The sequence below is a fragment of the Ursus arctos genome, unplaced genomic scaffold, assembly GCF_023065955.2.
Source record: "Ursus arctos isolate Adak ecotype North America unplaced genomic scaffold, UrsArc2.0 scaffold_19, whole genome shotgun sequence".
Lineage (NCBI taxonomy): Eukaryota > Metazoa > Chordata > Mammalia > Carnivora > Ursidae > Ursus > Ursus arctos.
This window is the reverse complement of record NW_026622863.1, coordinates 50,200,723-50,222,067: the sequence shown is the minus strand read 5'-3', so window position 1 is coordinate 50,222,067 and position 21,345 is coordinate 50,200,723. Positions and strand designations below refer to the sequence as shown.

General features: G+C 56.3%; 2 protein-coding genes across 6 annotated transcripts; both read left to right on the top strand.

The window, feature by feature from the left end:
* The first annotated feature begins 18 nt into the window (after positions 1-18).
* Positions 19-12,329, top strand: RASIP1 (Ras interacting protein 1). 2 transcript variants are annotated; one of them, XM_048223844.2, is made up of 12 exons: positions 19-381; positions 615-755; positions 1,435-2,120; positions 3,566-3,921; positions 6,566-7,219; positions 7,788-7,825; positions 8,060-8,211; positions 8,319-8,434; positions 9,586-9,829; positions 10,037-10,209; positions 11,204-11,351; positions 11,920-12,329. In XM_048223844.2, exons 2-12 carry the CDS (start codon positions 619-621, stop codon positions 12,117-12,119), a joined length of 2,904 nt encoding a protein of 967 aa, XP_048079801.1. In that variant the 5' UTR covers positions 19-381; positions 615-618; the 3' UTR covers positions 12,120-12,329. The 2 variants fall into 2 exon arrangements, with proteins under 2 accessions (XP_048079801.1, XP_026337678.2); XM_026481893.4 differs by having other exon boundaries at positions 20-381; positions 8,331-8,434.
* A 546-nt stretch (positions 12,330-12,875) lies between these two features.
* On the top strand, positions 12,876-18,481 carry MAMSTR (MEF2 activating motif and SAP domain containing transcriptional regulator). Of its 4 annotated transcripts, none has more exons than XM_044378098.3 (10): positions 12,876-13,271; positions 13,784-13,867; positions 15,042-15,080; positions 15,756-15,907; positions 16,084-16,268; positions 16,591-16,693; positions 16,896-17,090; positions 17,381-17,602; positions 17,681-17,735; positions 17,913-18,481. In XM_044378098.3, exons 2-10 carry the CDS (start codon positions 13,810-13,812, stop codon positions 18,194-18,196), a joined length of 1,293 nt encoding a protein of 430 aa, XP_044234033.2. In that variant the 5' UTR covers positions 12,876-13,271; positions 13,784-13,809; the 3' UTR covers positions 18,197-18,481. The 4 variants fall into 4 exon arrangements, with proteins under 4 accessions (XP_044234033.2, XP_026337683.2, XP_044234034.2 ...); XM_026481898.4 differs by having other exon boundaries at positions 12,880-13,271; positions 15,726-15,907; XM_044378099.3 differs by lacking the exon at positions 16,896-17,090 and having other exon boundaries at positions 12,884-13,271; positions 15,726-15,907.
* The last annotated feature ends 2,864 nt before the right edge of the window (positions 18,482-21,345 follow it).

Genomic DNA, 21,345 nt, shown 5'->3' with positions numbered 1-21,345 from the left:
TGACTCATTCCTCCGGTCTGATCCTAACTTTTGGTTTCCCCCCAGCAGAGGTCTGGGTCTGGGGATGGTCTCCTGTCTGAGAGCATGGGCCGGGAAAACAGCTCCCGGAGTCCTGGAAGGACCCACCCGGCTGAGACGTAATTCCAGAATCAAGGAGCAGGGAAAGACCAGCCCTACCCAGATCTCCTCCCCCAGGCCCAGTCCCCTCACAGGACGCCCCCTCCCCGCTCTTCCTGCCGGGTTTCCTCTCGCCTTTTCCTGTCCCCCACCCAGTGCTGGGAGCTGGGGCAGAGGCAAAGGCTGAACAGGAGCAGCGGGGTCAGGAACCAACCAGGGCCAACGGAGCCAGGGCCCCGGGGTGCTGCTGGGACCTGAAGCAGGGTAAGAGCCAGGAACCCAGGAGTCCAGACCCCTCCTCCTTTAGACCCCGGAGCCAGTCCTCAGCCTCCTCCCACCCCAACACCCAGGAGCCTAGGCTCCCATCCTTCTCCTCTACTCGGACTCAGGAGTCTGAGCCCCTGCCCCCCTCTCTGACCGAGGAGTCCGAGTCCCCCTCCATCCCAACTCTGCTGCTCAGGGCCTCAGGAGCTGGGGTCTTACCCACCCTTCCTTAGGGCGATGCTATCTGGTGAACGGAAGGAGGGCGGAAGCCCCCGCTTCGGGAAACTCCATCTCCCCGTGGGCCTGTGGATCAATTCTCCCAGGAAGCAGCTGGCCAAGCTGGGGCGGCGCTGGCCCAGCGCTGCCTCTGTTAAGTGAGTGCCCACCCCTTTGAGACTCCTGCTTCTGCCCCATCTGCTTCCCATTTGTCCCCATTTATGACGCAGTCTCTGCACTGGGTAATGCTAGGGGCCCCAAGGATTGGCTTCCAGTTCCTGTCCTGAATGGGCAAGTGAGCTGGCAGGCAGGAGGAGACAGTGGGGTACAATGCTATCAGGCCCAGTGTGGGGAGTGCTGGGTCTGGAGATGGGGTTAGGCTGGACGGACACTGGGATGGGGACACAGGGGCAGGGGTTTGATTCACCTTCCTTCCTCCCCTCCCTGCTTGCTTCTTGGAATTTCCTTCTGGGGTACTCGCCTTTATTTATGTATTTATCTCTCTCTCTTTGCCTCTGGCCTCTGCCCAACCCCATCTCTGTTGCCCGCCCCTCCCCCCATCTCTTGCCCTTCTGTGGGTCTCTGTCTCCCTCTTTCTCTGGGCCTCCGTCCCTCTCTTTCTCTGGGTTTCTGTTGCCCTTTCTCTCTGGTTTTCTGTCCCCTCTCAATGGGTTTCTGTCACTCTCCGGGTCTCTGTCCCCCATCCCGTCCTCCCTGGGTCTCTCTCCCCTCCATTTGGGTCTCTGCCCACCTCCCTCCATCTCTACCATCTACTCCCTTCTCTGCCTGTCTTTCTGGGTCTTTCTCCCGCCTCTCCATTCCCCGGCGGGCTCCCAGGTCTTCTTCTTCGGACACGGGGAGCCGCAGCAGCGAGCCGCTGCCCCCGCCGCCGCCGCACGTGGAGTTGCGGCGAGTGGGCGCGGTCAAGGCGGCCGGAGGAGCCTCGGGGAGTCGCGCCAAGCGCATCTCCCAGCTCTTTCGGGGCTCGGGGACCGGGACCACGGGGTCCGGCGGCGCGGGAGGCCCCGGGACTCCGGGGGGCGCCCAGCGCTGGGCCAGCGAGAAGAAGCTGCCAGAGCTGGCAGCGGGCGTGGCCCCCGAGCCCCCGCTGGCCACGCGCGCCACGGCGCCCCCGGGGGTCCTCAAGATCTTTGGCGCCGGGCTGGCGTCGGGCGCCAACTACAAAAGCGTGCTGGCCACTGCGCGCTCCACGGCACGCGAGCTGGTGGCCGAGGCGCTGGAGCGCTACGGGCTGGCGGGCAGCCCCGGCGGCGGCCCGGGCGAGAGCAGCTGCGTGGACGCCTTCGCGCTGTGCGACGCGCTGGGCCGGCCAGCGGCGGGCGGCGTGGGCAGCGGCGAGTGGCGGGCGGAGCACCTGCGCGTGCTGGGCGACTCGGAGCGTCCGCTGCTGGTGCAGGAGCTGTGGCGAGCGCGACCCGGCTGGGCGCGGCGTTTCGAGCTGCGCGGCCGCGAGGAGGCGCGCCGCCTGGAGCAGGAGGCCTTCGGGGCGGCAGACAGCGACGGTGAGCTGGCAGCCGGGACACTGGGGGCGGGGCCTGTCCTGGAGGCGGGGCCTGCGGGTTGGTGGGGCGGGGCTGGGGAACAGGGCGGGGGCGGGGCAGGATCGGTGCGGGGCTGGAAGGACCAATGGTAGGCTGGAGGCGGGACCCGCGGGAGAGAAGGGGACTGGGAGGGACCTATAGCACCGGGTCTAGTGGAGAGTGGGGCTGGGGGCCGGACCCGGCTGAGCAAGATGGGCCCGACTAGAGGTTTTTGCAGAGCCGGTGGGCGGGGCCTGTGACGCCGGGGCGGGGCCTGAGGAATAGAGTATTCGGAGCCAGAGGTGTTGAGTGGTGGCGCTGGCCCCTGTGTCAGGAGGCCAATAGGTTGAAGGGGTTCGGTGAGGGACCAGGCCTATGTAGATTAAGCGCATAAGGGGAAGGGACTTGGAAAGTGAAGAAGTGGTCTGCTTAATCTGGGCCTAAAGATGGGCGGAGCCTCAGGGGAGCGGGCCTTAGAGCAGGTGGCCCTAGGCAAGGTTGGCTGCAGAGTGTGAATGGGAGACTTGAGGGTGGCTCAAGGGAAATGAAGAGATAGAGTATTTGTAGGGGCCGAGGAAGGTCATGCTTACATGCTGGCCTGGTCTTGGAGAAGGCCGGGCCTGTAACAGGAGATGATACCATTGGTGGGCCAGTGGGTTTGGAGCAGGGCCTGGCAGGGATGGGGCCTGGCTCAGGGCCACAGGCCGCTCAGGGAGCTTTCTAAAGCCTTTCTGTTTCTGAGTCTCCCTTTGGGAGATAGAGTGGTGTAGTAGTTACATTCATGAGCTTTGAGCTCTGGCTTGGATTCCAGTCTGTCCTTTGCCAGTTAAACTGAGCAAAACCCTAGGTCAAGTTGAAATGAGATCATGTATAACAGGGCTTTGGCACAAGACTCAACACATAGTAGTTGTCTAATAAAGAATGGCAATTATAACCATCGCTGTCTCCCCCCCCCAAAAAAAAGCATTTGTTGAGCACCTACTGTGGACCACACAGTATTTAGGGCCGTGGGGGAATACAGTGAGCACATGACAGGTGAGGTTCCCACCCTCCTAGATTTTACAGTCTAGCGAGAAACACATCAGTCCATTCCTTGGACTTATTTCCACTAATCCCCCACTATGTGCCAGGGCTCTGCTGGGTCCAGACAAGCCTGGAGTGTGTGCAGCAGTGCCCCGCACATAGTAGATGCCCGCCCCCCAAACAGTTAAAAGAATGAATTTCTGAGCTGAAAACTGCAAGGTGTGTAGGAGTCAGGCGGGAAGTGTTTTCCAGGCATATGCAAAAACCTAAACAGGGAACAGCATATGCAAAAACCTAAATGTGGGAAGCCGCGCCTCACTTCTCTGTAGTCAATTCTTTGTCTCGTTACAATCTCCAGCTCTCTCTTTGCAGTCCCTGCCTCATCCCTCCGCATCTCTCCGCAGGCACGGGCGCCCCCTCGTGGCGGCCACAGAAGAACCGCTCCCGGGCGGCGTCCGGCGGGGCGGCGCTGGCCAGTCCTGGCCCGGGGTCGGGGTCAGGGCCCCCGGCTGGGTCCGGGGGCAAAGAGCGCTCGGAAAACCTGTCCCTGCGGCGCAGCGTGTCGGAGCTCAGCCTGCAGGGGCGACGGCGGCGGCAGCAGGAGCGCCGGCAGCAGGCACTTAGCATGGCCCCGGGGGCAGCCGACGCCCAGATCGGACCCGCAGACCCTGGCGACTTCGATCAATTGACCCAGTGCCTCATCCAGGCCCCCAGCAACCGTCCCTACTTCCTGCTTCTCCAGGGCTACCAGGACGCCCAGGTAAGCGCAGCCTATCCTACTGGGAGAGACCTATGCTCCACCCCCTGGTGGCAGGGAGACAAAATTACAACTCCCAGAATTCCTTGGGTCGTGGTAGTCTCAGGTATGTCCCAGCAAGGTTCCAGGGTAGGAGATGTCATTGTCAGAGATGGGGGATGGAGGGGGGAAGGTAGTAGTGGTGGAGGTTGATGCCTGAAAAGATCTCGATGGAAGAACAAGTAGGGAGTGGCTCATTTCATGCAAAACTGGGGGAAAGTACCCTCTTTGTCAAGGGGGGGAATGTGAGAGCCTATTGTAGAAAAGGGATCTCCTTCTAAGGGTCTATTTTTGGTGAGGAGTAATGGAAGTGTCTATCTTGTTTGGGAAGAAGATAATTTGATGGATGCCTGGGGTCTTGTTCTGGGTAAGCCTGTATTTGCTTGGAAGGAGCGGACTAATCCACTCTTTAAAGGTGCTGGTTTATGCTGGAACAGTCTGTTGTTGATGCGGGTAGGTGATACAGATACTTCTATTTTATATATTTGGGTGACGATGGAACTTGCCTGAGTGTTAGGGAGCAGAGGGGAAGAAAGGATTAGGAGTTAGTAGAAAATTATTAGTGGATTAGTGGGAAATTATTTCATTAATAGAAACATAATGTGTTATTGGAAATACTCGTTTTTGTGTATGTGATGATTGCGAGAATCATTTTTATGATGTTGTTTAACTTTGAGTAACAGTGGTACAGCCAAGTTCAACAGGTACTTCTGGGAATCAATGGGAAAGCCAACTGGTGGAACTTAGTGAATAGCCCCATTTTCACTGTCATAGAGAGTGATCCAATGGGGTTAGGTGGCCTGGCTTTGTATATGAATGAGAGAGGAAGACTATTTAGAGAAAGTCTTGCTTGGAAGAATTCATTCCTCCTTCTTGGGGCAAGGGGATGGGGCAAGTTCATTATAGGGAGGAGTTTGCATATATTATTACAGCCCATTTCTCGAGACAAGGTTGGAGAATAGGAGGGTCTATTTTGGGAAGGTAGTTAAGTTGGAAGGATCTGTTCTGGGAGTATAGGGGAATCTGTTATGGGAAGAGGGGAAAACATTGGAAGCATCCATTCTTTTGAGTGAGGTCCATGAGAAATCCCTTTTTAAGAAAGAGGCTTCATTGGAAGTCTTCCTTCCTTGGGATCAGGAGTAAGAGGTGAATCTCTTATAGAGAGGAATTTATCTGCACTCGTGTACTCACGAGTGGCTCTAACCCGAGAGTTCTTCATGGCCACTGTGGAAGCATCTCTTCTTGGGTTAAGCAATTTTAGAAAAGGGGTTCATGTATTTTGGACCTTTCCATTGCTTCAAACAGGGATAGAAAGCAGGAGATTCTCCCTTCAGAAAGTGGTCAGACTGGAAAGTGCCATTTTCTAGAGGCAGATGAACAAATCCATTATAGGAAGGGGTCTCTTTGGAAATGTCCATCCATGGGGTATAGGTAATTGGAACGTTCAGTGTAGGAAGGGGATTTATGAATATCAGGGTGACTATTCTCTCAGACATGAGGAGAGAACAGAGAGTGTATTTTAGGAAGGAGATCCGGGAAGGTCAGGGGATCTTCCATTTTTATAGGATGGAGAAGGGAGAGTCATTTAGGAAGGGGTCTTCTGGAATGCTCCTTTTCATTTGGCGGATGAAATGGGACACTCCCTTATAAGAAGAGCGTCTCCTTGAAAACATCTATTTATAAGGTGGGGTTGCTAAAAGAGCTACTATATGGAGATCTCCATGGAGATGTTCTTTGTTGGGATGGGAATATTGAAAGCATACACCGATGGAAAGGAGAGTATCTTTAGAATTCTCTATCATGGGAATGAGGGTAGTAGGTAAGTATTATGTCTCCTTGGAAGTGAGTCCAGCATGGGATGGGAAAAAATGAGAATCCATTGGAGAAAGGGGGTCTCCCCAGAGTGCATACTCACGGGGTAGAGAAAATGGAAGAAACCTTGTTCAAAGGAGGAATCTCTTTAAAGATATCTATCCCTTGTTTCGGAAATATTCAGAGAAGCTATTATTGGAAGGAGAAACGTCTTTGGTCGTCTCCATCATAGGGGTGGAATGTGGGGCAAATGGGGCCAAGGGTAGGGAAATGGGAAGGTTCTTAAGAGAAAGATTTCCTTGGAAAGTTCCATTCTTTGACGGTAAAGGTAGGAGGACAGTCCATTTTAGTAGTGCGGGTGTAGTGTTTTTGGAAGCACCTATTCTTTGCGCTGGATGTTGTGGGAGAGTGCACTGTGGAAAGGGATTACCTTGTAAGGGTCCGTTCCGAGGAGGTGGGAAGATGCGAGAGTCTACTGGAGAAAGGTCTGGAAAGCATCAACAATTTGAGGGAGGGGAATTCTAGAGCCTGTGTCAAGAAAGGGGTTTCCTTGTAAGCAGCCGGTCTTCAAGATGAGTGTTATGGGTCAGTCGGTCATAGGAAGTGCCTTTGAGAAGTCCACTCATGCTTGGGTGGAGGTAATTGGTGAGTCTTTTGACGTCTCAGGAGATCTCCTTGGAAGTGTTCATTCTAAGGGAGGTGGTTGATGGGAGAGTTGATTGTGGCAAAGGGTCCTTGTTGCTAGCGGTCAATTCCTCATGGAGCTGTCTCGACTGTATCTTCCCTTTCCCTCCAGGACTTCGTGGTATATGTGATGACGCGGGAGCAGCATGTCTTTGGCCGGGGCGGGAACTCCTCGGCCCGCGGTGGGTCCCCGGCCCCATATGTGGACACCTTTCTCAATGCCCCTGACATCCTGCCGCGGCACTGCACCGTGCGTGCGGGCCCTGAGCCCCCGGCCATGGTGCGCCCATCCCGGGGTGCCCCAGTCACGCATAACGGGTGCCTCCTGCTGCGGGAGGCGGAGCTGCACCCTGGCGACCTGCTGGGGCTGGGCGAGCACTTCCTCTTCATGTACAAGGACCCCCGCACTGGAGGCTCGGGGCCGGCGCGGCCGCCCTGGCTGCCCGCCCGCCCTGGGGCCGCCCCGCCGGGTCCCGGCTGGGCCTTCTCTTGCCGCCTGTGCGGCCGGGGCCTGCAGGAGAGGGGCGAGGCTCTGGCGGCCTACTTGGACGGCCGCGAGCCGGTGCTGCGCTTCCGGCCGCGGGAGGAAGAGGCGCTACTGGGGGAGATCGTGCGCGCTGCCGCCGCGGGCGCTGGGGACCTGCCACCACTCGGGCCCGCCACGCTGCTGGCGCTGTGCGTGCAGCATTCAGCCCGGGAGCTGGAGTTGGGCCACCTGCCCCGCCTGCTGGGCCGCCTGGCCCGTCTCATCAAGGAGGCTGTCTGGGTGAGTGCTCCCACCACTGTTCAGCCCCGTCAGCGCCCCAGGTTCTTTCCCCAGCCACCCCTCCTCGCTACCTTCCAGCCGTAGTTGGGTGGGATGAAACTATCTCTTCAATGATGCTCCGGGAGGGGTTTGGGCTGTTAAGCGAGGGGTCTCACGGGATGCTGGGAGGTAGTGGGCAAAGACCATTCCTGGAGGCGAGGAAGAGCAAATCAGTCCGACTTACAGATGGAAATGCCTGGGAGAAATCATCCAGAGTGGGGTTAAAGGTTCCATCCCACTGAGCTAGGGCTCATTAAAGAGAAGCTTAAAGAAGTGTCTTGGGGGGGGTGGGGGGGTGGGTAAGAAGAAACTATTTGAGCAGACCTGAGGGCGATAGACCACTCACAATCATAGGGGTTTGTGTTTAAAAGGTAAGAAGAGGATAGACCCTTCTGAAGCTTGAGGGTTAGAGTCAATTTGAGTGGGGGAGAGTCTCTGTCAAAAAGGTGCTTCTAGAAACACCAGGGTATTAACTCATAGGCCTCTCCCCAACCGCCTTCACCTTGACTCTGATCTTACTGTTCTACAGGAAAAAATTAAGGAAATTGGAGACCGTCAGCCAGAGAAGTAAGAGAAATTCTGGGGAGAAGGGTCTAGAGGGATGCAGGGGTGGGGATTTGCAGCTGGTGGTTCATTCACTCCATTCATGGCTTAGTGCAGGTTTCTGCTCTTCCTTGGCACTCAACTCTTCCAGCCGTGAAATGAGGATTGGCCTCAGTCCCCAATTAGACCCAGATTTCGGGGTTTAGACACGACAGTGGGGGTTGGGCAAAGATCACAGGTCGTTTTCTCCTTCCGCAGCCACCCGGAGGGAGTCCCCGAGGTGCCCTTGACTCCCGAGGCTGTGTCTGTAGAGCTGCGGCCACTCATGTTGTGGATGGCTAACACCACGGAGCTGCTGAGCTTTGTGCAGGAGAAGGTGCTGGAGATGGAGAAGGAGGCCGACCAGGAGGGTGAGCTCTGACCCAAGCCCAGGCCTGTTCCAAGCCCCCTGTCATTCCCTCTACTTGGGGACTTGGGCTCCTGCCTGTCAGCCTCTGGTTCTCTCTCTCACCCCCAGGTCTGTCCTCAGACCCACAGCTCTGCAATGACTTGGAATTATGTGACGAGGCCATGGCCCTCCTGGACGAGGTCATCATGTGTACCTTCCAGCAGTCTGTCTACTACCTCACCAAGGTTGGTTTCGTCCCCTGCTTCCTGTTTGACATAACCTCACTTCTGGTTTGAATTACGTCACATCGCTCCGATGTCACTTCCTATTTGACCTTGTAAGATTCCCCGCTTCTCTGACATCACTTCTCATTCTCCGCCGCACTTTGCTGTTCTGGTACCACTTCCTGTTTGAGCCTACATCACTTCCTGTCTTTCTGGCTTCTCTTCCTGTTTCTGCAAAGATCCCTGCTTGACAGGCTAACTTTACTACCTGGTTATATCACCATTTTCACTTTTTTGAGCTCCTGTTTTCTAAGTCCACTGGTAAACTTAATAGATAGGTAGATTGGCAGATAGATAAACAGGGTTCAAATAGTGCCGGGTACTGTCATTTAAATGAAAGGCCCTCTTGAATCCGGCCTCACTTCCTGTGTTTGCTGACTTCATTTCCTACAGCTCTGAATTCACTCCTTTTTCTGCGCCACAGACTTTCTCCCTGGAGTGCTAGTCCTGCAGGACCTGCTTTCTGCCCCAGTCCCCCACCACCTTTGACCTTAAGATGGCTTCTTGGAATTCTCAGGGTTTCAGGATTCTGGTTGGCCTGAGCCCCTACCTGTAACAGCAAAGGGGATCTTTGGGGAGAGTCTTTCTGTTCCTTAAGCAGCCTTGATTGGTGAAGTCCATTCCTCCAAGGCTTCGCTTCCTGTCCGTCCCTGCCAAGTGTGGCTTTATTTCTTCTTTGGCTCTGACCTCATTTCCTGTCCTTGGCCTGATCTCACTTTCCACTGGCTCACTGCCATGCCACTCCCACTTCCTGACTCTTCATTCTTTTTCTTTCCTTCGGGAACTCTGGATAAATAATTCTTTGACCGAAGGGGGCCTCTTTGTTCAGTATCCTTTGTCCTCTGTGAGCTGTCTCTGTTGAGAACTACAAGTCCTTCGAGACACCAGAAGTGGTCGTAAAATACCCAAGAAACTCCTGGAGGCTTTCTTAAGACTTGAGGTGTCCTCGGCCTGATGAATGCTAGACACCCATCTGGAAAGTAGGGATTTGCTCACGAAGAACCTTTAGCGTGTTGCAGGTAGAATGGACTATAATTCCCAGAAGCTCTATCACCCTGAAGCTTCCAGCGAGTGTAGTCCAATCACTTGTTTGCATCTCTGTATCTTCTTAGACTCTGTATTCAACGCTGCCTGCTCTCCTGGATAGTAACCCTTTCACAGCCGGGGCAGAGCTGCCAGGGCCTGGCGCAGAGCTGGGGGCCATGCCTCCAGGCTTGAGACCGACCCTGGGCGTGTTCCAGGCGGCCCTGGAACTGACCAGCCAGTGTGAGCTGCACCCGGACCTCATGTCTCAGACTTTCGGTTACTTGTTCTTCTTCTCCAATGCGTCCCTTCTCAACTCGCTGATGGAACGAGGTGAGGGTCGGACTGGGGAAGGGGCAGGGAAGAAAGCACAGGAACCTCTGAGACCCATGTCAATTCAGACACCACGCCCCAAGATCGGCCTCATGTTTAAGGACCCTGGAGAGCAAGCTCCAGATCCCAAGCTGAAGGATAGGAAGGGTCTGGCAGGCAGGAGGGCTCAGTCCATGCACTCATTGCCCTTCATATCCTGCCCCACAGGTCAAGGCCGACCTTTCTACCAATGGTCCCGAGCTGTCCAAATCCGAACCAACTTGGACCTTGTCTTGGATTGGCTGCAGGGGGCCGGGCTGGGTGACATTGCCACTGAATTCTTCCGGAAACTCTCCATAGCTGTGAACCTGCTTTGCGTGCCCCGCACCTCCCTGCTCAAGGTGACTTCTATCCCTGACCTCTGACTCCTCGACCCCACGCAGCCATCCTCTGCATTCAGCTCACCCTTGGACCTCCCCTTGGACTTCATGTTATCCCCAGTCCCAGCTCTGACACTGTGGGTAATCTGTTGACAGTTAGAAGGAAGCCAGCCACAAGTGTCTAAGCTGCATCTGAATCCCATGGGACTTCCTAACAATAGTTTCCAAGCCCCCCCCCCCCCCGCCCTCAGACATGCTGATTCAGAAAGTCTGCTATGAGACCAAGGAATGTGATAGTTAAAGCATTCATTGAACATAAACGACACGCCAGACACTGTCTAGCACTTCTCATTGAATGTTGACTAAGCCTCATGAAATAGGTTATTAACTGACAATTCTTTGCAGACAAGGAAACTGAAAATCAGGTAGGATAAGTTATTTGATTTATTTATAATTATAATAATGTCATTTCAGTTAAGTGTAGAAATTTTCAGATACAAAAAATAGCCACAGTATAGTAATGAACACCTAGGTACACATCATCAACTTCAATAATATGAACTAATGGCCAATTTTGTTTCTTCTCCACCCCCCACCCCTCCTACATCACATTTATGCTGAAGCAAATCACATTTTTTAAAAGATTTTATTTATTTATTTGACACAGAGAAGCATGCGAGCACAAGAGGACAGCAGGGGGAGCTGAAGCAGAGGGAGGGAGAAGCAAGCTCCCTGCTGAGCAGGAAGCCCAATACCTGGCTCCATCCCAGGACCCTGGGATCAGGACCTGAGCCTATGGCAGACCTGGGCCATCCAGGCACCCCAAATCATATTTTTTAAAGCGCCCTTCCCCACCATCACTTTGGTGACAGCCTGGCCTCACAGTGTTCAGAAGATACCGCACAGATACCACTGTCTGTCCACTACATCCGTGCCCTTTATGGAGGGCCTTCCATTTTTGATTTCTCAGCTGCCCCATAATGACCATAGATCTCTCACCTGATCTTCCCACCAGGCTTCATGGAGCAGCCTACGAACTGACCACCCCACACTGACCCCTGCTCAGCTCCACCATCTGCTCAGCCACTATCAGTTGGGTCCTGGCCGTGGGCCACCACCTGCCTGGGACCCTCCCCCTGCAGAGCGAGATGCTGTGGACACAGGTGAGGAGAGACGGGGACAGAGGCTTTTTTTTTTTTTTTTTTTTGGTCCTCAGGACCCAGGAATCCATAGCCGCAGCCCCTTCCTCCTCCTGACCCAGGATTCTGGATCCTGAATCCTCTCCTCCCTCAAGACTTAAGTAATGGACCCCAACTCCCCTCTCCCCCAGGGTACAGGAATTCAAGTTCCAGCTCCTTTTTTCCCCAGGGTTCAGGCCCCCAGCCTCTTCCCCGGAGAACCTACCCTCCTCGCCCAGGAGTTCGGGTTCCAGGCCCCTCTACTCTAAGGAATCCGTAAAACTAAGTTCCCAGACCTTCCTTCCTCACGGACCCAAGAACCCAATACCTCGCCCGTTTCCCAGGCAACGGTGGCCTTTTTTTTTTTTTTGGTCTGAAACTACAACTCCCATGATGCTCGGGGACTCTCGAGAGTCCTGTTGGAGTGGAACCTGCTCCAGGAATCGCTGGGGGTTGGAGTTTTTCCTTCCTTCGGGCGTGACACAGCCTCTCCCCAACACTGCTGCCGCACGCCCTCTTTCAGAACTTGACTCCGTCTTCTTCGGTCTCCTAGGGGACATCTTCGAAAGTTTCTCTTCCCATCCTCCCCTCATCCTGCCCTTGGGCAGCTCGCGCCTGCGCCTCACGGGTCCTGTGACTGACGACGCCCTGCACCGTGAATTGCGCAGGCTCCGCCGCCTCCTCTGGGATCTTGAGCAGCAAGAACTGCCGGCCAATCACCGCCACGGACCTCCCGTGGCCACGCCTCCTTGAAAACCAATAACAAACGAGCGCGCGAACCTTGAAAATTCTTCGACTTCTTCTCCCGGGAGCCCGCCCGAGCTCAGAGTTCTCTGGGAGTTGTAGTTCTTTCCCCGCGTGGGATGCCGGGAGTTTGAGTTTTCGGGTAGTAGAGGATGGGACAGTGGGAAGATGGGTTTGGGGCGTGAGCGCAAGGAGCAATAAAGGTATCTGTGGTATCGGCAACGCCTTACTTGTTAAGACTCGAGAACTCTGGCGATGATGATTTTCTGCGGATTAGAGCACGAGGGTCCTCGACTAGAGCGTTGGGTTCTTGCCGAGTCCGAGGTGGTATTTATAGCCTCGGCCTCAGCTTGCCCTGCGGCTTGTAATCCAAACCCGGAGCCCTGGGGCCTCCCACGCATTTCAGGACAAAGCTCTAAGCTTGCTCTGCCAAATATCAGGCCCTCAGTCCTGCCGGTGGGAACCAGACTTCTCCCTTCGACCCCAAAGGCCATGGTCCAGCCCTCTTCTCCCTCAGACCCAGGAGTCTGGGTTCCCAGCCCCCATCTGGACATTTCTGCCTGTCGGGCACACTGCCGAATCCCAACACCTCTTGTCCTTGTTCTGGCATCCCTCCTTCCTCACATCCGGAAGTCCGGGCCCCCAACCCACTCCTCCCTCAGACCCGGGAGTCCAGGTCCCCAGCCCCCTCCTCCCTCGGATCCAGGAGTTCGGGGCTCCAGTTTGTACTTTCCACTCCCCTAAATCCGACTCCTGCTGCTGCGTCAGGGAAAAAATAAGCGACAGGTGGCACCTGCCCGCAGGGCCGGGTCGCGACCACCTGCTCCCGCTGCTCACCCGGCGCCCCTCTCCAGGCACCTGCTTCTGTCAGTCCGCCCGCCGCTGCCCTGCCCGACCCCGCAGCCCCAGGACTCGGAGGAGGAGAGACCCAGGGAACCCCGACGTTCGCCCCGCCCCAGTCCCTCCCAGCCGGTGCTCCCGCCCCTTCTCAGGGTCCCAGGCGGGGCTCTTGTTTCCCCCCGCCCCATTCCACAGGCTCCTGGCACGCCCTAGAAAGGGGTGTCCTAGGCGGTCCCAGGCCGGTGGGGCGGAGCTTGCGGCCTCCAGCCTAGACCAGGGGAGTTAACCCGCTCAAGAGCACTGCTGCGCCGAGCCCACCTGGTGAGAAGCCCCTGGAATGGGGGTGGGGGGAACCCACCTTAACTTTTCTGTCACCTCTCTGGTCCCAGTCCCTTCCTCACAGACCATGGTGGCTGACACCCACCCACTTCCTTCTCCAATGCAGGTGGCAGAGACCCTTCCCATTCCCCAGGAACATACCAGGTCCCTTTCCCCTTTTGATCAAGGGTGCTGGATTCTAGTCTCTTCAGAATATTGAGCTCTGTCCCTTCACCCCCTTTTCCTTCCTCTCCTTTCACAGGCCCAGGGGTCTCCTTTCATAGATCCCAGTCTTTCCTCCCCCAAGCTCCAGGAATTGGGGCCCTCAACCCCCTTCTCTTTCAAATCCAGGAGTCCGGGCTCCTAGCCCCTCCTCCCCCAGGAATCAGAAGTTCTGGCTCAAGGCCTCTCCTATCCCTAAGCCCCTGAGGCCCTTTTTCTGCTGCCTCCACATGGAGGGACAGCCTCCTGACCTCCACTCTGACCCTCCTCCGTGGGCCCTGTCCTCCCCTCAGTCCAGGTCTCCATCACAGCCTTGGCAATGACTCTCGCAACTTCCTCTCAGCGCTCCCAAATCATTCGCTCCAAGTTCAGATCTGGTGAGAGGCTTCTCTCTATGCACGTAGAAGGGGAAGGGGTCTTCTGGGTCCTGGGATCGAAATACTCTTAACTCGGCCAGTGTGTGTGGTGGGTGAGGTGGGGAGGGTGGGCCATGGGACGCATAAGGCAGGTGTTTTCTGTGCAAAAGTCACTTGTGTATAAAGGAGGCCCCAGCAAAGGGGCTGAGTGTGGGGGGCTCAATGAGTGTGCAAATGGCCAGTGCGATGCTTCTGTAAACAGTGTGGAGGGGTTGGCTAGGGGTGGGTGTGCTGAGGGTCAGGCACTGCAAAGGACCGGGGGCTTAAATTGACGTGTGCGCAAAGCGGAGGAGTGCACAGAGTGGGGACTTTGGAGCGGGAGGTGTGGGAGTGTTGGTGAGGGGATAGTGAGCTCTATTAAACCTTGAGCTTGTCAAAGGTTGTATTTTAGGTCCCAATGTGGACCGAAAGCGTGTGCTGGCTGTCAGTTCCTCAGTAGGCAAAAGGCATACGAGTGTGCAAATGAAAATGCTGGGGGGGGTGTGTGCAAAGACAGCAGTCCCCAAAGAGCAAAGAGTGTGCCAGAGAGTGCACGTGAAATGCGCAAAGAGAGACCCCCGCTCCATTACTGGAAGCCAACTCCTGAATGTGCAAAGAAGTGTCAGCAAGGCTGGGCGGGTGCCAAGACAGAGTGAGCCAAGGATGGAGCGTATCGAAGGCTACAAGTGCACGAGATGGGCACAGGTGCCAGCCCAGAGCCCAGGGAACTGCGTGTGCAGAGGGACTGAGTGTGGGGAGGCCCGGGGGTACATAGAAGGGAGCAGGCTTGTGCAGACGGGAGCGCGCGGACGCGAAGAGGTGAGGTACACATGGGTCAGGCTGCCAAGATGGCCATCGTGCCTTGCGCGGGGTGGGCACATGCTCAGGAAGGGGGCAGGTGGAGCTGGGGGCAGGGCTGCCTCCCGCCTGCACACTGGCTGGCTCCGAGTCCCAGAACGGCTCTGGCAGGGAGCAGGGAGCAGGCGGGAGGCCCGGGAAAGGGAACAGGCTGCCGGCCCACCCGCCGGCATGGGGTGTGTAAGGGGGCTGGGCACGCATGTCCTGCCAACAACTGCAGCTTGCGCCGCCTGCCAGGCCAGGCTCCTGGACACTCCCTTCCCGCCTTTCTCCTCCCACCTCCCTCCTTTCTCCATAGTCCTCCAGCTTCGGATCCACAGACGGTATCAGGACCCAAGTAAGTGTGGGCCCTGGAAGGGAGGGGGTGGAGGCCTGACACCCCTGGGACGCCCAGGAGAGAAGCTCCCAGATCTCCTGCACTGGTCCCTGGGCTGAGCTCAGTCATTATGCCAGGGATACCCTGAAATCCTATCCTGTCCCTTCCCGAGGACCCGAAGTACAGGTCCCTGGCCACCCCACCCCTCAAAGCTCTGCTTCCCCTTCTGTGACTTTTCCCACTCCAATGAAATGCATGAATGAATCCAGATCCTGTTTCTTTGAAGAAAACAGGCATCCCAGGCTCCACACTTGGCAGGCACACGAATCTCAGGATGTGGCTTTCAGCTTCTCTCTCTCCTCAAGAACCAGGAGTGCTGGCCCCAACCCTGTTCCAGGAAAACCCCCCAAACCCGTGATCCTCAGCCACCACACCCCTTGGTGACTGAGGACATGATTCCTTTCTTGAGAATATAAAAGTCTGGAACCTCTGCCCTGAGATCCAGGAGTCTGGGCACTCACCTCCTACTGCTGGGGTTTCCCTCCCTGGGCCTGTCCTCCCACACGGGGTGGTGGGGGTGGGGTGGGGGTGTGTGTGTGGCTGAAGCCTCCAGGGCCCTCCTTCCCACACAGCCTTGTTCCTCCCTGCCTGGCTTGCTATCTACAGGCCTCTCAGGGTCCTTCACTGCCTCTCCAGTCTTGGATCCAGATCCGTGGGTCTCAGCCACAGACCCTGCTCTGGCCCCTGGAGCTCCAGCCCCAGTCTCGTCCTCGGGCCCCACCCCCTTCCTCTTCAGCCCTGGGGACCTGCTCCCTGAATCAGAATACCGCCCTTGGAGGTCCCTGAAGGTGAGTCTCCATTGAGTGAGGAGAAGTACCCCGGAGAGTCCAGCATTGGTTGTCCTTGCTGCTGCCCTTTTGGCCCCTTTCTGGTGGTGCCAAGCTGACGCCATGCTTTGCATGAGGCTCTGGGGCAGGACAGCGGGCACAGAGCTGAAGCATATGACATCACACTTGCTTTTCAGGAGTCTCCCAAGATCTCCCAACATTGGAGAGGGCCCAAGCCAAAGGGGAACTTGACCTACCACCAGTACATGCCTCCAGGGCGGAGACAAGGGTCCAGGGTAGACCCCCAGGCCAAAGGGCTGGCCCTGGGTCCCCCTGGACCACCTCTGTGGGAAGGGACAAACTCACAGCTGCCACCTCCCAGGTATGATCCCTGTTTTTGTTCTCTGGTGGGAAATTCAGCCTGCCCCGCATCCTCCTCCCTCAAACCCAGAGTCCAAGAGCAGGGGAGTTCAGCTCCCAACCCCTTCCTCCTCCAGGACTCGAGTCCAAGTTCCCAATCCCTCTTCCTTCAGTTCCGGGCAAACTGGCTTCAGACCCAAGAGACTGGGCCTCTGGTTCCTCCTCTCCCACGCACAGGAATTGGCCCTCTTCCTGGGCCCTCTCTTTCCTCTTCGAAGACCCCGGAATGCCCTGTCTCTCTCTGCCCCCTCTGACCTCTGGTTCCCCCTCCTGACTCCCGCCAGGATGAAGCCCACTGCCCTCACTCCCTCCCCACTTGGAGTCCCCAGCCCCTTGCCCCCTCCACATAAGCTGGAACTTCAGACCCTAAAGCTGGAGGAGCTGACGGTGAGTGTCGGGAGTAACTTCCCAGGCTGGCCCTCTCCCTCGGTGGGTACCCACAGGTCTAACCCCGCACCCTCTGCCCCATTGGAGACCCAGGAGCCTGGGCCCCCAATCCCTCTTCTCGCGGTTCCCAAATGTCCAGCCCCAGCTCCCGCCTGTGGCCCGGAGCCCTCCCAGCAAGGCCTCTCCCCGCCCCCCACCCCAGGTCTCAGAGCTCCGGCAGCAGCTGCGCCTGCGGGGCCTCCCGGTGTCGGGGACTAAGTCGATGCTCCTGGAGCGCATGCGCGGCGGCGGCCTGCCCCGCGAGCGGCCGAAGCCGCGGCGCGAGGACGGTCCCGCGGGTGCTCCCTGGCCGCGCCTCAGGCCCAAGGCTCTGGGAGCCGTCCGGCGGCAGGGCTCGGTGAGGGCGGGGCTACGCGCGTTATGGACCAGTGAGGAGAAGACAAAGCGGGACGGGGCGGGAAGTCGAAAGAAGAATAGCCAATGAAGTGTGGGGGCGTGGTTAAGGGCAAAGTGGGAGGATCTAAAGGGAAGAGAGGCCAATGAAAGAATACCGGGCGGTACCAAACGCGGGCGGTCGACGAGCTCTCGGAGGCCGGGAGGCGGCCAGGGGGTGGAGCCACAGGTTGCGAGTGGGTGGGGTTGCTCCAGGTGGGCGTGGCTTATGGGAACTCCTGGTTGCGGTTCCAGCTCAAGCCAAACCCAAACTCTCACCCTCCGCCTCCCGCACGTGCCTCGGAAACCCCTGCCACTGCTCCGGCCCTTGCTCCCGCTCCGGCTCCCGCTCCCGCTCAGGCTGCGGCTCCGGCTGCGGCTGCCGCTGCGGCTTCAGCACCCGCTCCTTCTTCAGCCCCACCCACAGCGGCCCTGACTCTGGAGGAGGAGCTGCAGGAAGCCATTCGCAGGGCGCAGGTGAGAGGGAGCGGGCTAGGGGTCTCGGACAGGATGGGGCTGGGATCCCAGGTTCACGCCTCTTCTGTCCGTCCGCAGTTGCTTCCAAACCGGGGCATTGATGACATCCTGGAGGATCAGGTGGAGGCCGAGGGTAAGAGTCGAACTCCTAGATTTGGGGGAGGAGACTGAGTTTCTTGAGTCCTAGTCCAAGGGAAGAAGGGGTTGGGGTCTGGAGTCCCGGGTTCTAGGGAGAAGTGGGCTGGGGACTTGCATTTCTGAAAACGAGGAATAACGGAGTGGGGTCCGGATCTCTGCCTTTCTCCTGCAGAACCGCTGCCCCCCATCCCCCTGGACTTCCCCGGCTCCTTCGACGTGCTGTCCCCCTCCCCGGACTCTGAAGGCCTCTCATCTGTCTTCTCTTCCTCGCTCCCGTCCCCCACAAACTCCCCGTCCCCCTCTCCCAGGGGCCCCACAGACTCCTTGGACTGGCTGGAGGCTCTGAGTGGGGGTCCCCTGCTAGGCTGTGGCCCCCCAGCCCCAAGCATCTTCTCTGCTGACTTATCCGACTCCAGTGGCACCCGGCTGTGGGACCTTCTGGGGGATCCGTGGTGATGAATGCTGGGGTTTCCAGGGACGGAGAACTGGTGGGGATGGGAAGGTCACAGAGACAGACTCCGAAAGGAGGGGGTGGGACAACCGGCAGAGCCCCTCCCACCACAGACGCAGAATCAGAGATGACTGTCATCCCCACCTGGCCCCTGAACTGCTGACCTGCCAACCGCCCGAGTCTCTCCTGCCTGACCTCCATATGATCCCCTCCATGGTTGTGTGGTTGGGGCAGGGAGGTGTCATTTGCTGCTGGCCGGGGCAAACAAGCTGCTTGCTTCTTCCTTCAGAGACCTCATGGATGTCTTTGTTCCCACCTTCTCCCCTCCCATGCCACCAACTAGATGGGAATCTGGAAGGTGGTCTGAATTTTTTGGGTGCAGGAGAGGGGGCAGGGAAGAGTCAGGAGGGAGAACAGGGAGCCAGACCCTTGGCTTCTGGTTGGAAGTGAGAATATCAGAAGCGTCGTGTCTGAGGTCAGGTTCTCTTGGAAGCAGAGCCCGAGACAAGATTCGTGAGCCCATGATTTTTTAAAGAAATGCTCCGAGGAGAAACCAAAAAGGAGCGGAGGAAACCGGACAGCGAAGGGGAAGAAGACTAGCAAGAGTATGACTTCAGGTGAAGTCCCAACCCCTGTGTGATCCCATGGGGAGCTCTGGAGGATAAATTAAGTTGCAGGGTCTTTCTTACCCTGAGGCAAAGGGAGCTAGGGAGACCCCTGTTTGGGTTTTTTATTGCTGATTAACAAGCCACCCCCAAACTTAGAGTCTTAAAATAATAACTGTTTATGATCACGCAATGTCCTGGCTTGATGGGCTCAGCAAGGCAATTCTTCGGCCCAGTGACTAGGGCTGCAGTCATCTTAGGGTCCAAGTGGGCTAGACCATCTAAAATGGCTCAGACATGTCTGGCGCCTTGGCAGGAATGGCTAGTAGGCTGGAACCAGCCAGCCTGTGGTCTCTCCGGCAGGGTCTCTGGACTCCCTACATGATAGCTCAGGGTCCCCCAAAGTGAGCATTACTCCAGGGGGAAGGAGAAGCTGTCAGTCACATAAAGAGAGAGCTTGGAACTGGCCCATTGTCACCTTCACTGCACTCCACGGGTTGATGCAAGTCAGGCTGGCTGAATATGGGAGGGGCTACACAGATACATGCATCTTGGGGGCGTGGTCATTGGGGGCCATATTTGGAGACTCCACCCCTCTTGTCAGTCTTGGGCCATGAGTCATGAGGAGACGGCGGGACATAAACCACCAGGCAGGACATAAACTGCCAGTCACCTTGAACCCCAGGGCGGTCCTCGGAAGAAGAAGGTCGCAGGGGAAGCCATTAGCAACAAAGTCTTGTAAAATGTAGCTTTTATTAATATTCAGGTGTGGGGGAGCTGACAGATCAGAATGACCGCAATTGAAAAGATCCTTCGGGCGCCTGGGTGGCTCAGTCGGTTTAGTTCTGTGTCTCACTCTTGATCTCAGGGTCGTGAGTTGAAGCCCCTCATTGGGCTCCACACTGGAAGTGGAGCCTAATTAAAAGAAAAGAAAAAAGATAGTTTGTCCTTCTCACAGATCCCCAAAGACGGGGGTGTGCCAAGCTGTGCACATAGGGAAGGGCCAAGGGTAGTCAGGAGGCAGAGGGGGAGAGGGGAGCCCTGAGCAAGAGTCTCTGTCGCGGTTTCCCAGTGAAGGAACAGGGGAGACAGGGTGAGCTGGCTTCAGATTGTCTAATATGAATAATTTCAGCTGGCTCTGGGGTGGAGGGGGCCATCCCTACTTGTCTGGAGCGTGGTCCTGGGGTGACAAGGCAGAGGAATCCTGCCCTGGGGTAGAGTATACCAGTATACGAGCTCATAAAGGAAATGGTTGCGGGAAATAAAAAGCCATAATGAATGCAGAGAGCGCACAGAAGATGGAGGGCTGGGTGCACAGAGCCGGGAAGAGGGATCCAGATCTATCTGGGGGAACCTGGGCAGGCCACCCGCCCTGTCCAGTGCAGGTGGAAGAGGACAGCAGATCAATGACGTGCGACAGTACCCGGAACCAGTGACTTTCCCTCGTCTGTCTGTTTGCTCACGGGTCCCTACAGCCCAGTGAGGATGAGATGTTCACTGAGACTTCCCACGAGCTGGACCTGGCGTGGGAGACACGCTGACAAATATTAATCACCCTTAGGAGCTGCGGATCCACGATTCTAGTTCCTCCGAGAGAACGGGCAAGGGAGCGAGAGCTCTTTACCAGGAGGCAAAGGCAGCCCTTGGGGTCATCTGACCAGTCGGGCGGGAGGGGTCAGAGAGGCATTTTATTTTATTTATTTATTTTTAAATGATTTTTTATTATATTATGTTAGTCACCATACAGTACATCCCCGGTTTCCGATGTAAGGCTCGATGATTCTTTAGTTGCGTATAACACCCAGTGCACCATGCAATACGTGCCCTCCTTACTACCCATCACCGGTCTATCCCATTCCCCCACCCCCCTCCCCTCTGAGGCCCTCAGTTTGTTTCTCATAGTCCATAGTCTCTCATGTTTCATTCCCCCTTCTGATTACCCCCCCTTTCTTTATCCCTTTCTTCCCCTACTGATCATTCTAGTTCTTATGTTCCATAGATGAGAGAAATCATATGATAGTTGTCTTTCTCTGCTTGACTTATTTCACTTAGCATTATCTCCTCCAGTGCCGTCCATGTTGTAGCAAATGTTGAGAACTCGTTCTTTCTGATAGCTGAGTAATATTCCATTGTATATATGGACCACAACTTCTTAATCCAGTCATCTGTTGAAGGGCATCTCGGCTCCTTCCACGATTTAGCTATTGTGGACATTGCTGCTATGAACATTGGGGTGCATATGGCCACTCTCTTCGTCTGTATCTTTGGGGTAAACACCCAGTAGTGCAATGGCTGGATCATAGGGTAGCTCAATTTTTAACTTTTTAAGGGACCTCCACACTGTTTTCCAGAGTGGCTGTACCAACTTGCATTCCCACCAACAATGTAGGAGGGATCCCCTTTCTCCACATCCTCAGAGAGGCACTTTAAATTAGGTTCATGAGTCCATAGCTTGTGCCCTCAGAGTTGAAAAAACAGAGCCTCCGTCTCTGCTCTGGTGAAGCTCAGACATTTGCACAGAGGGAATTCCAGGGCGGGGTGATAAGGAT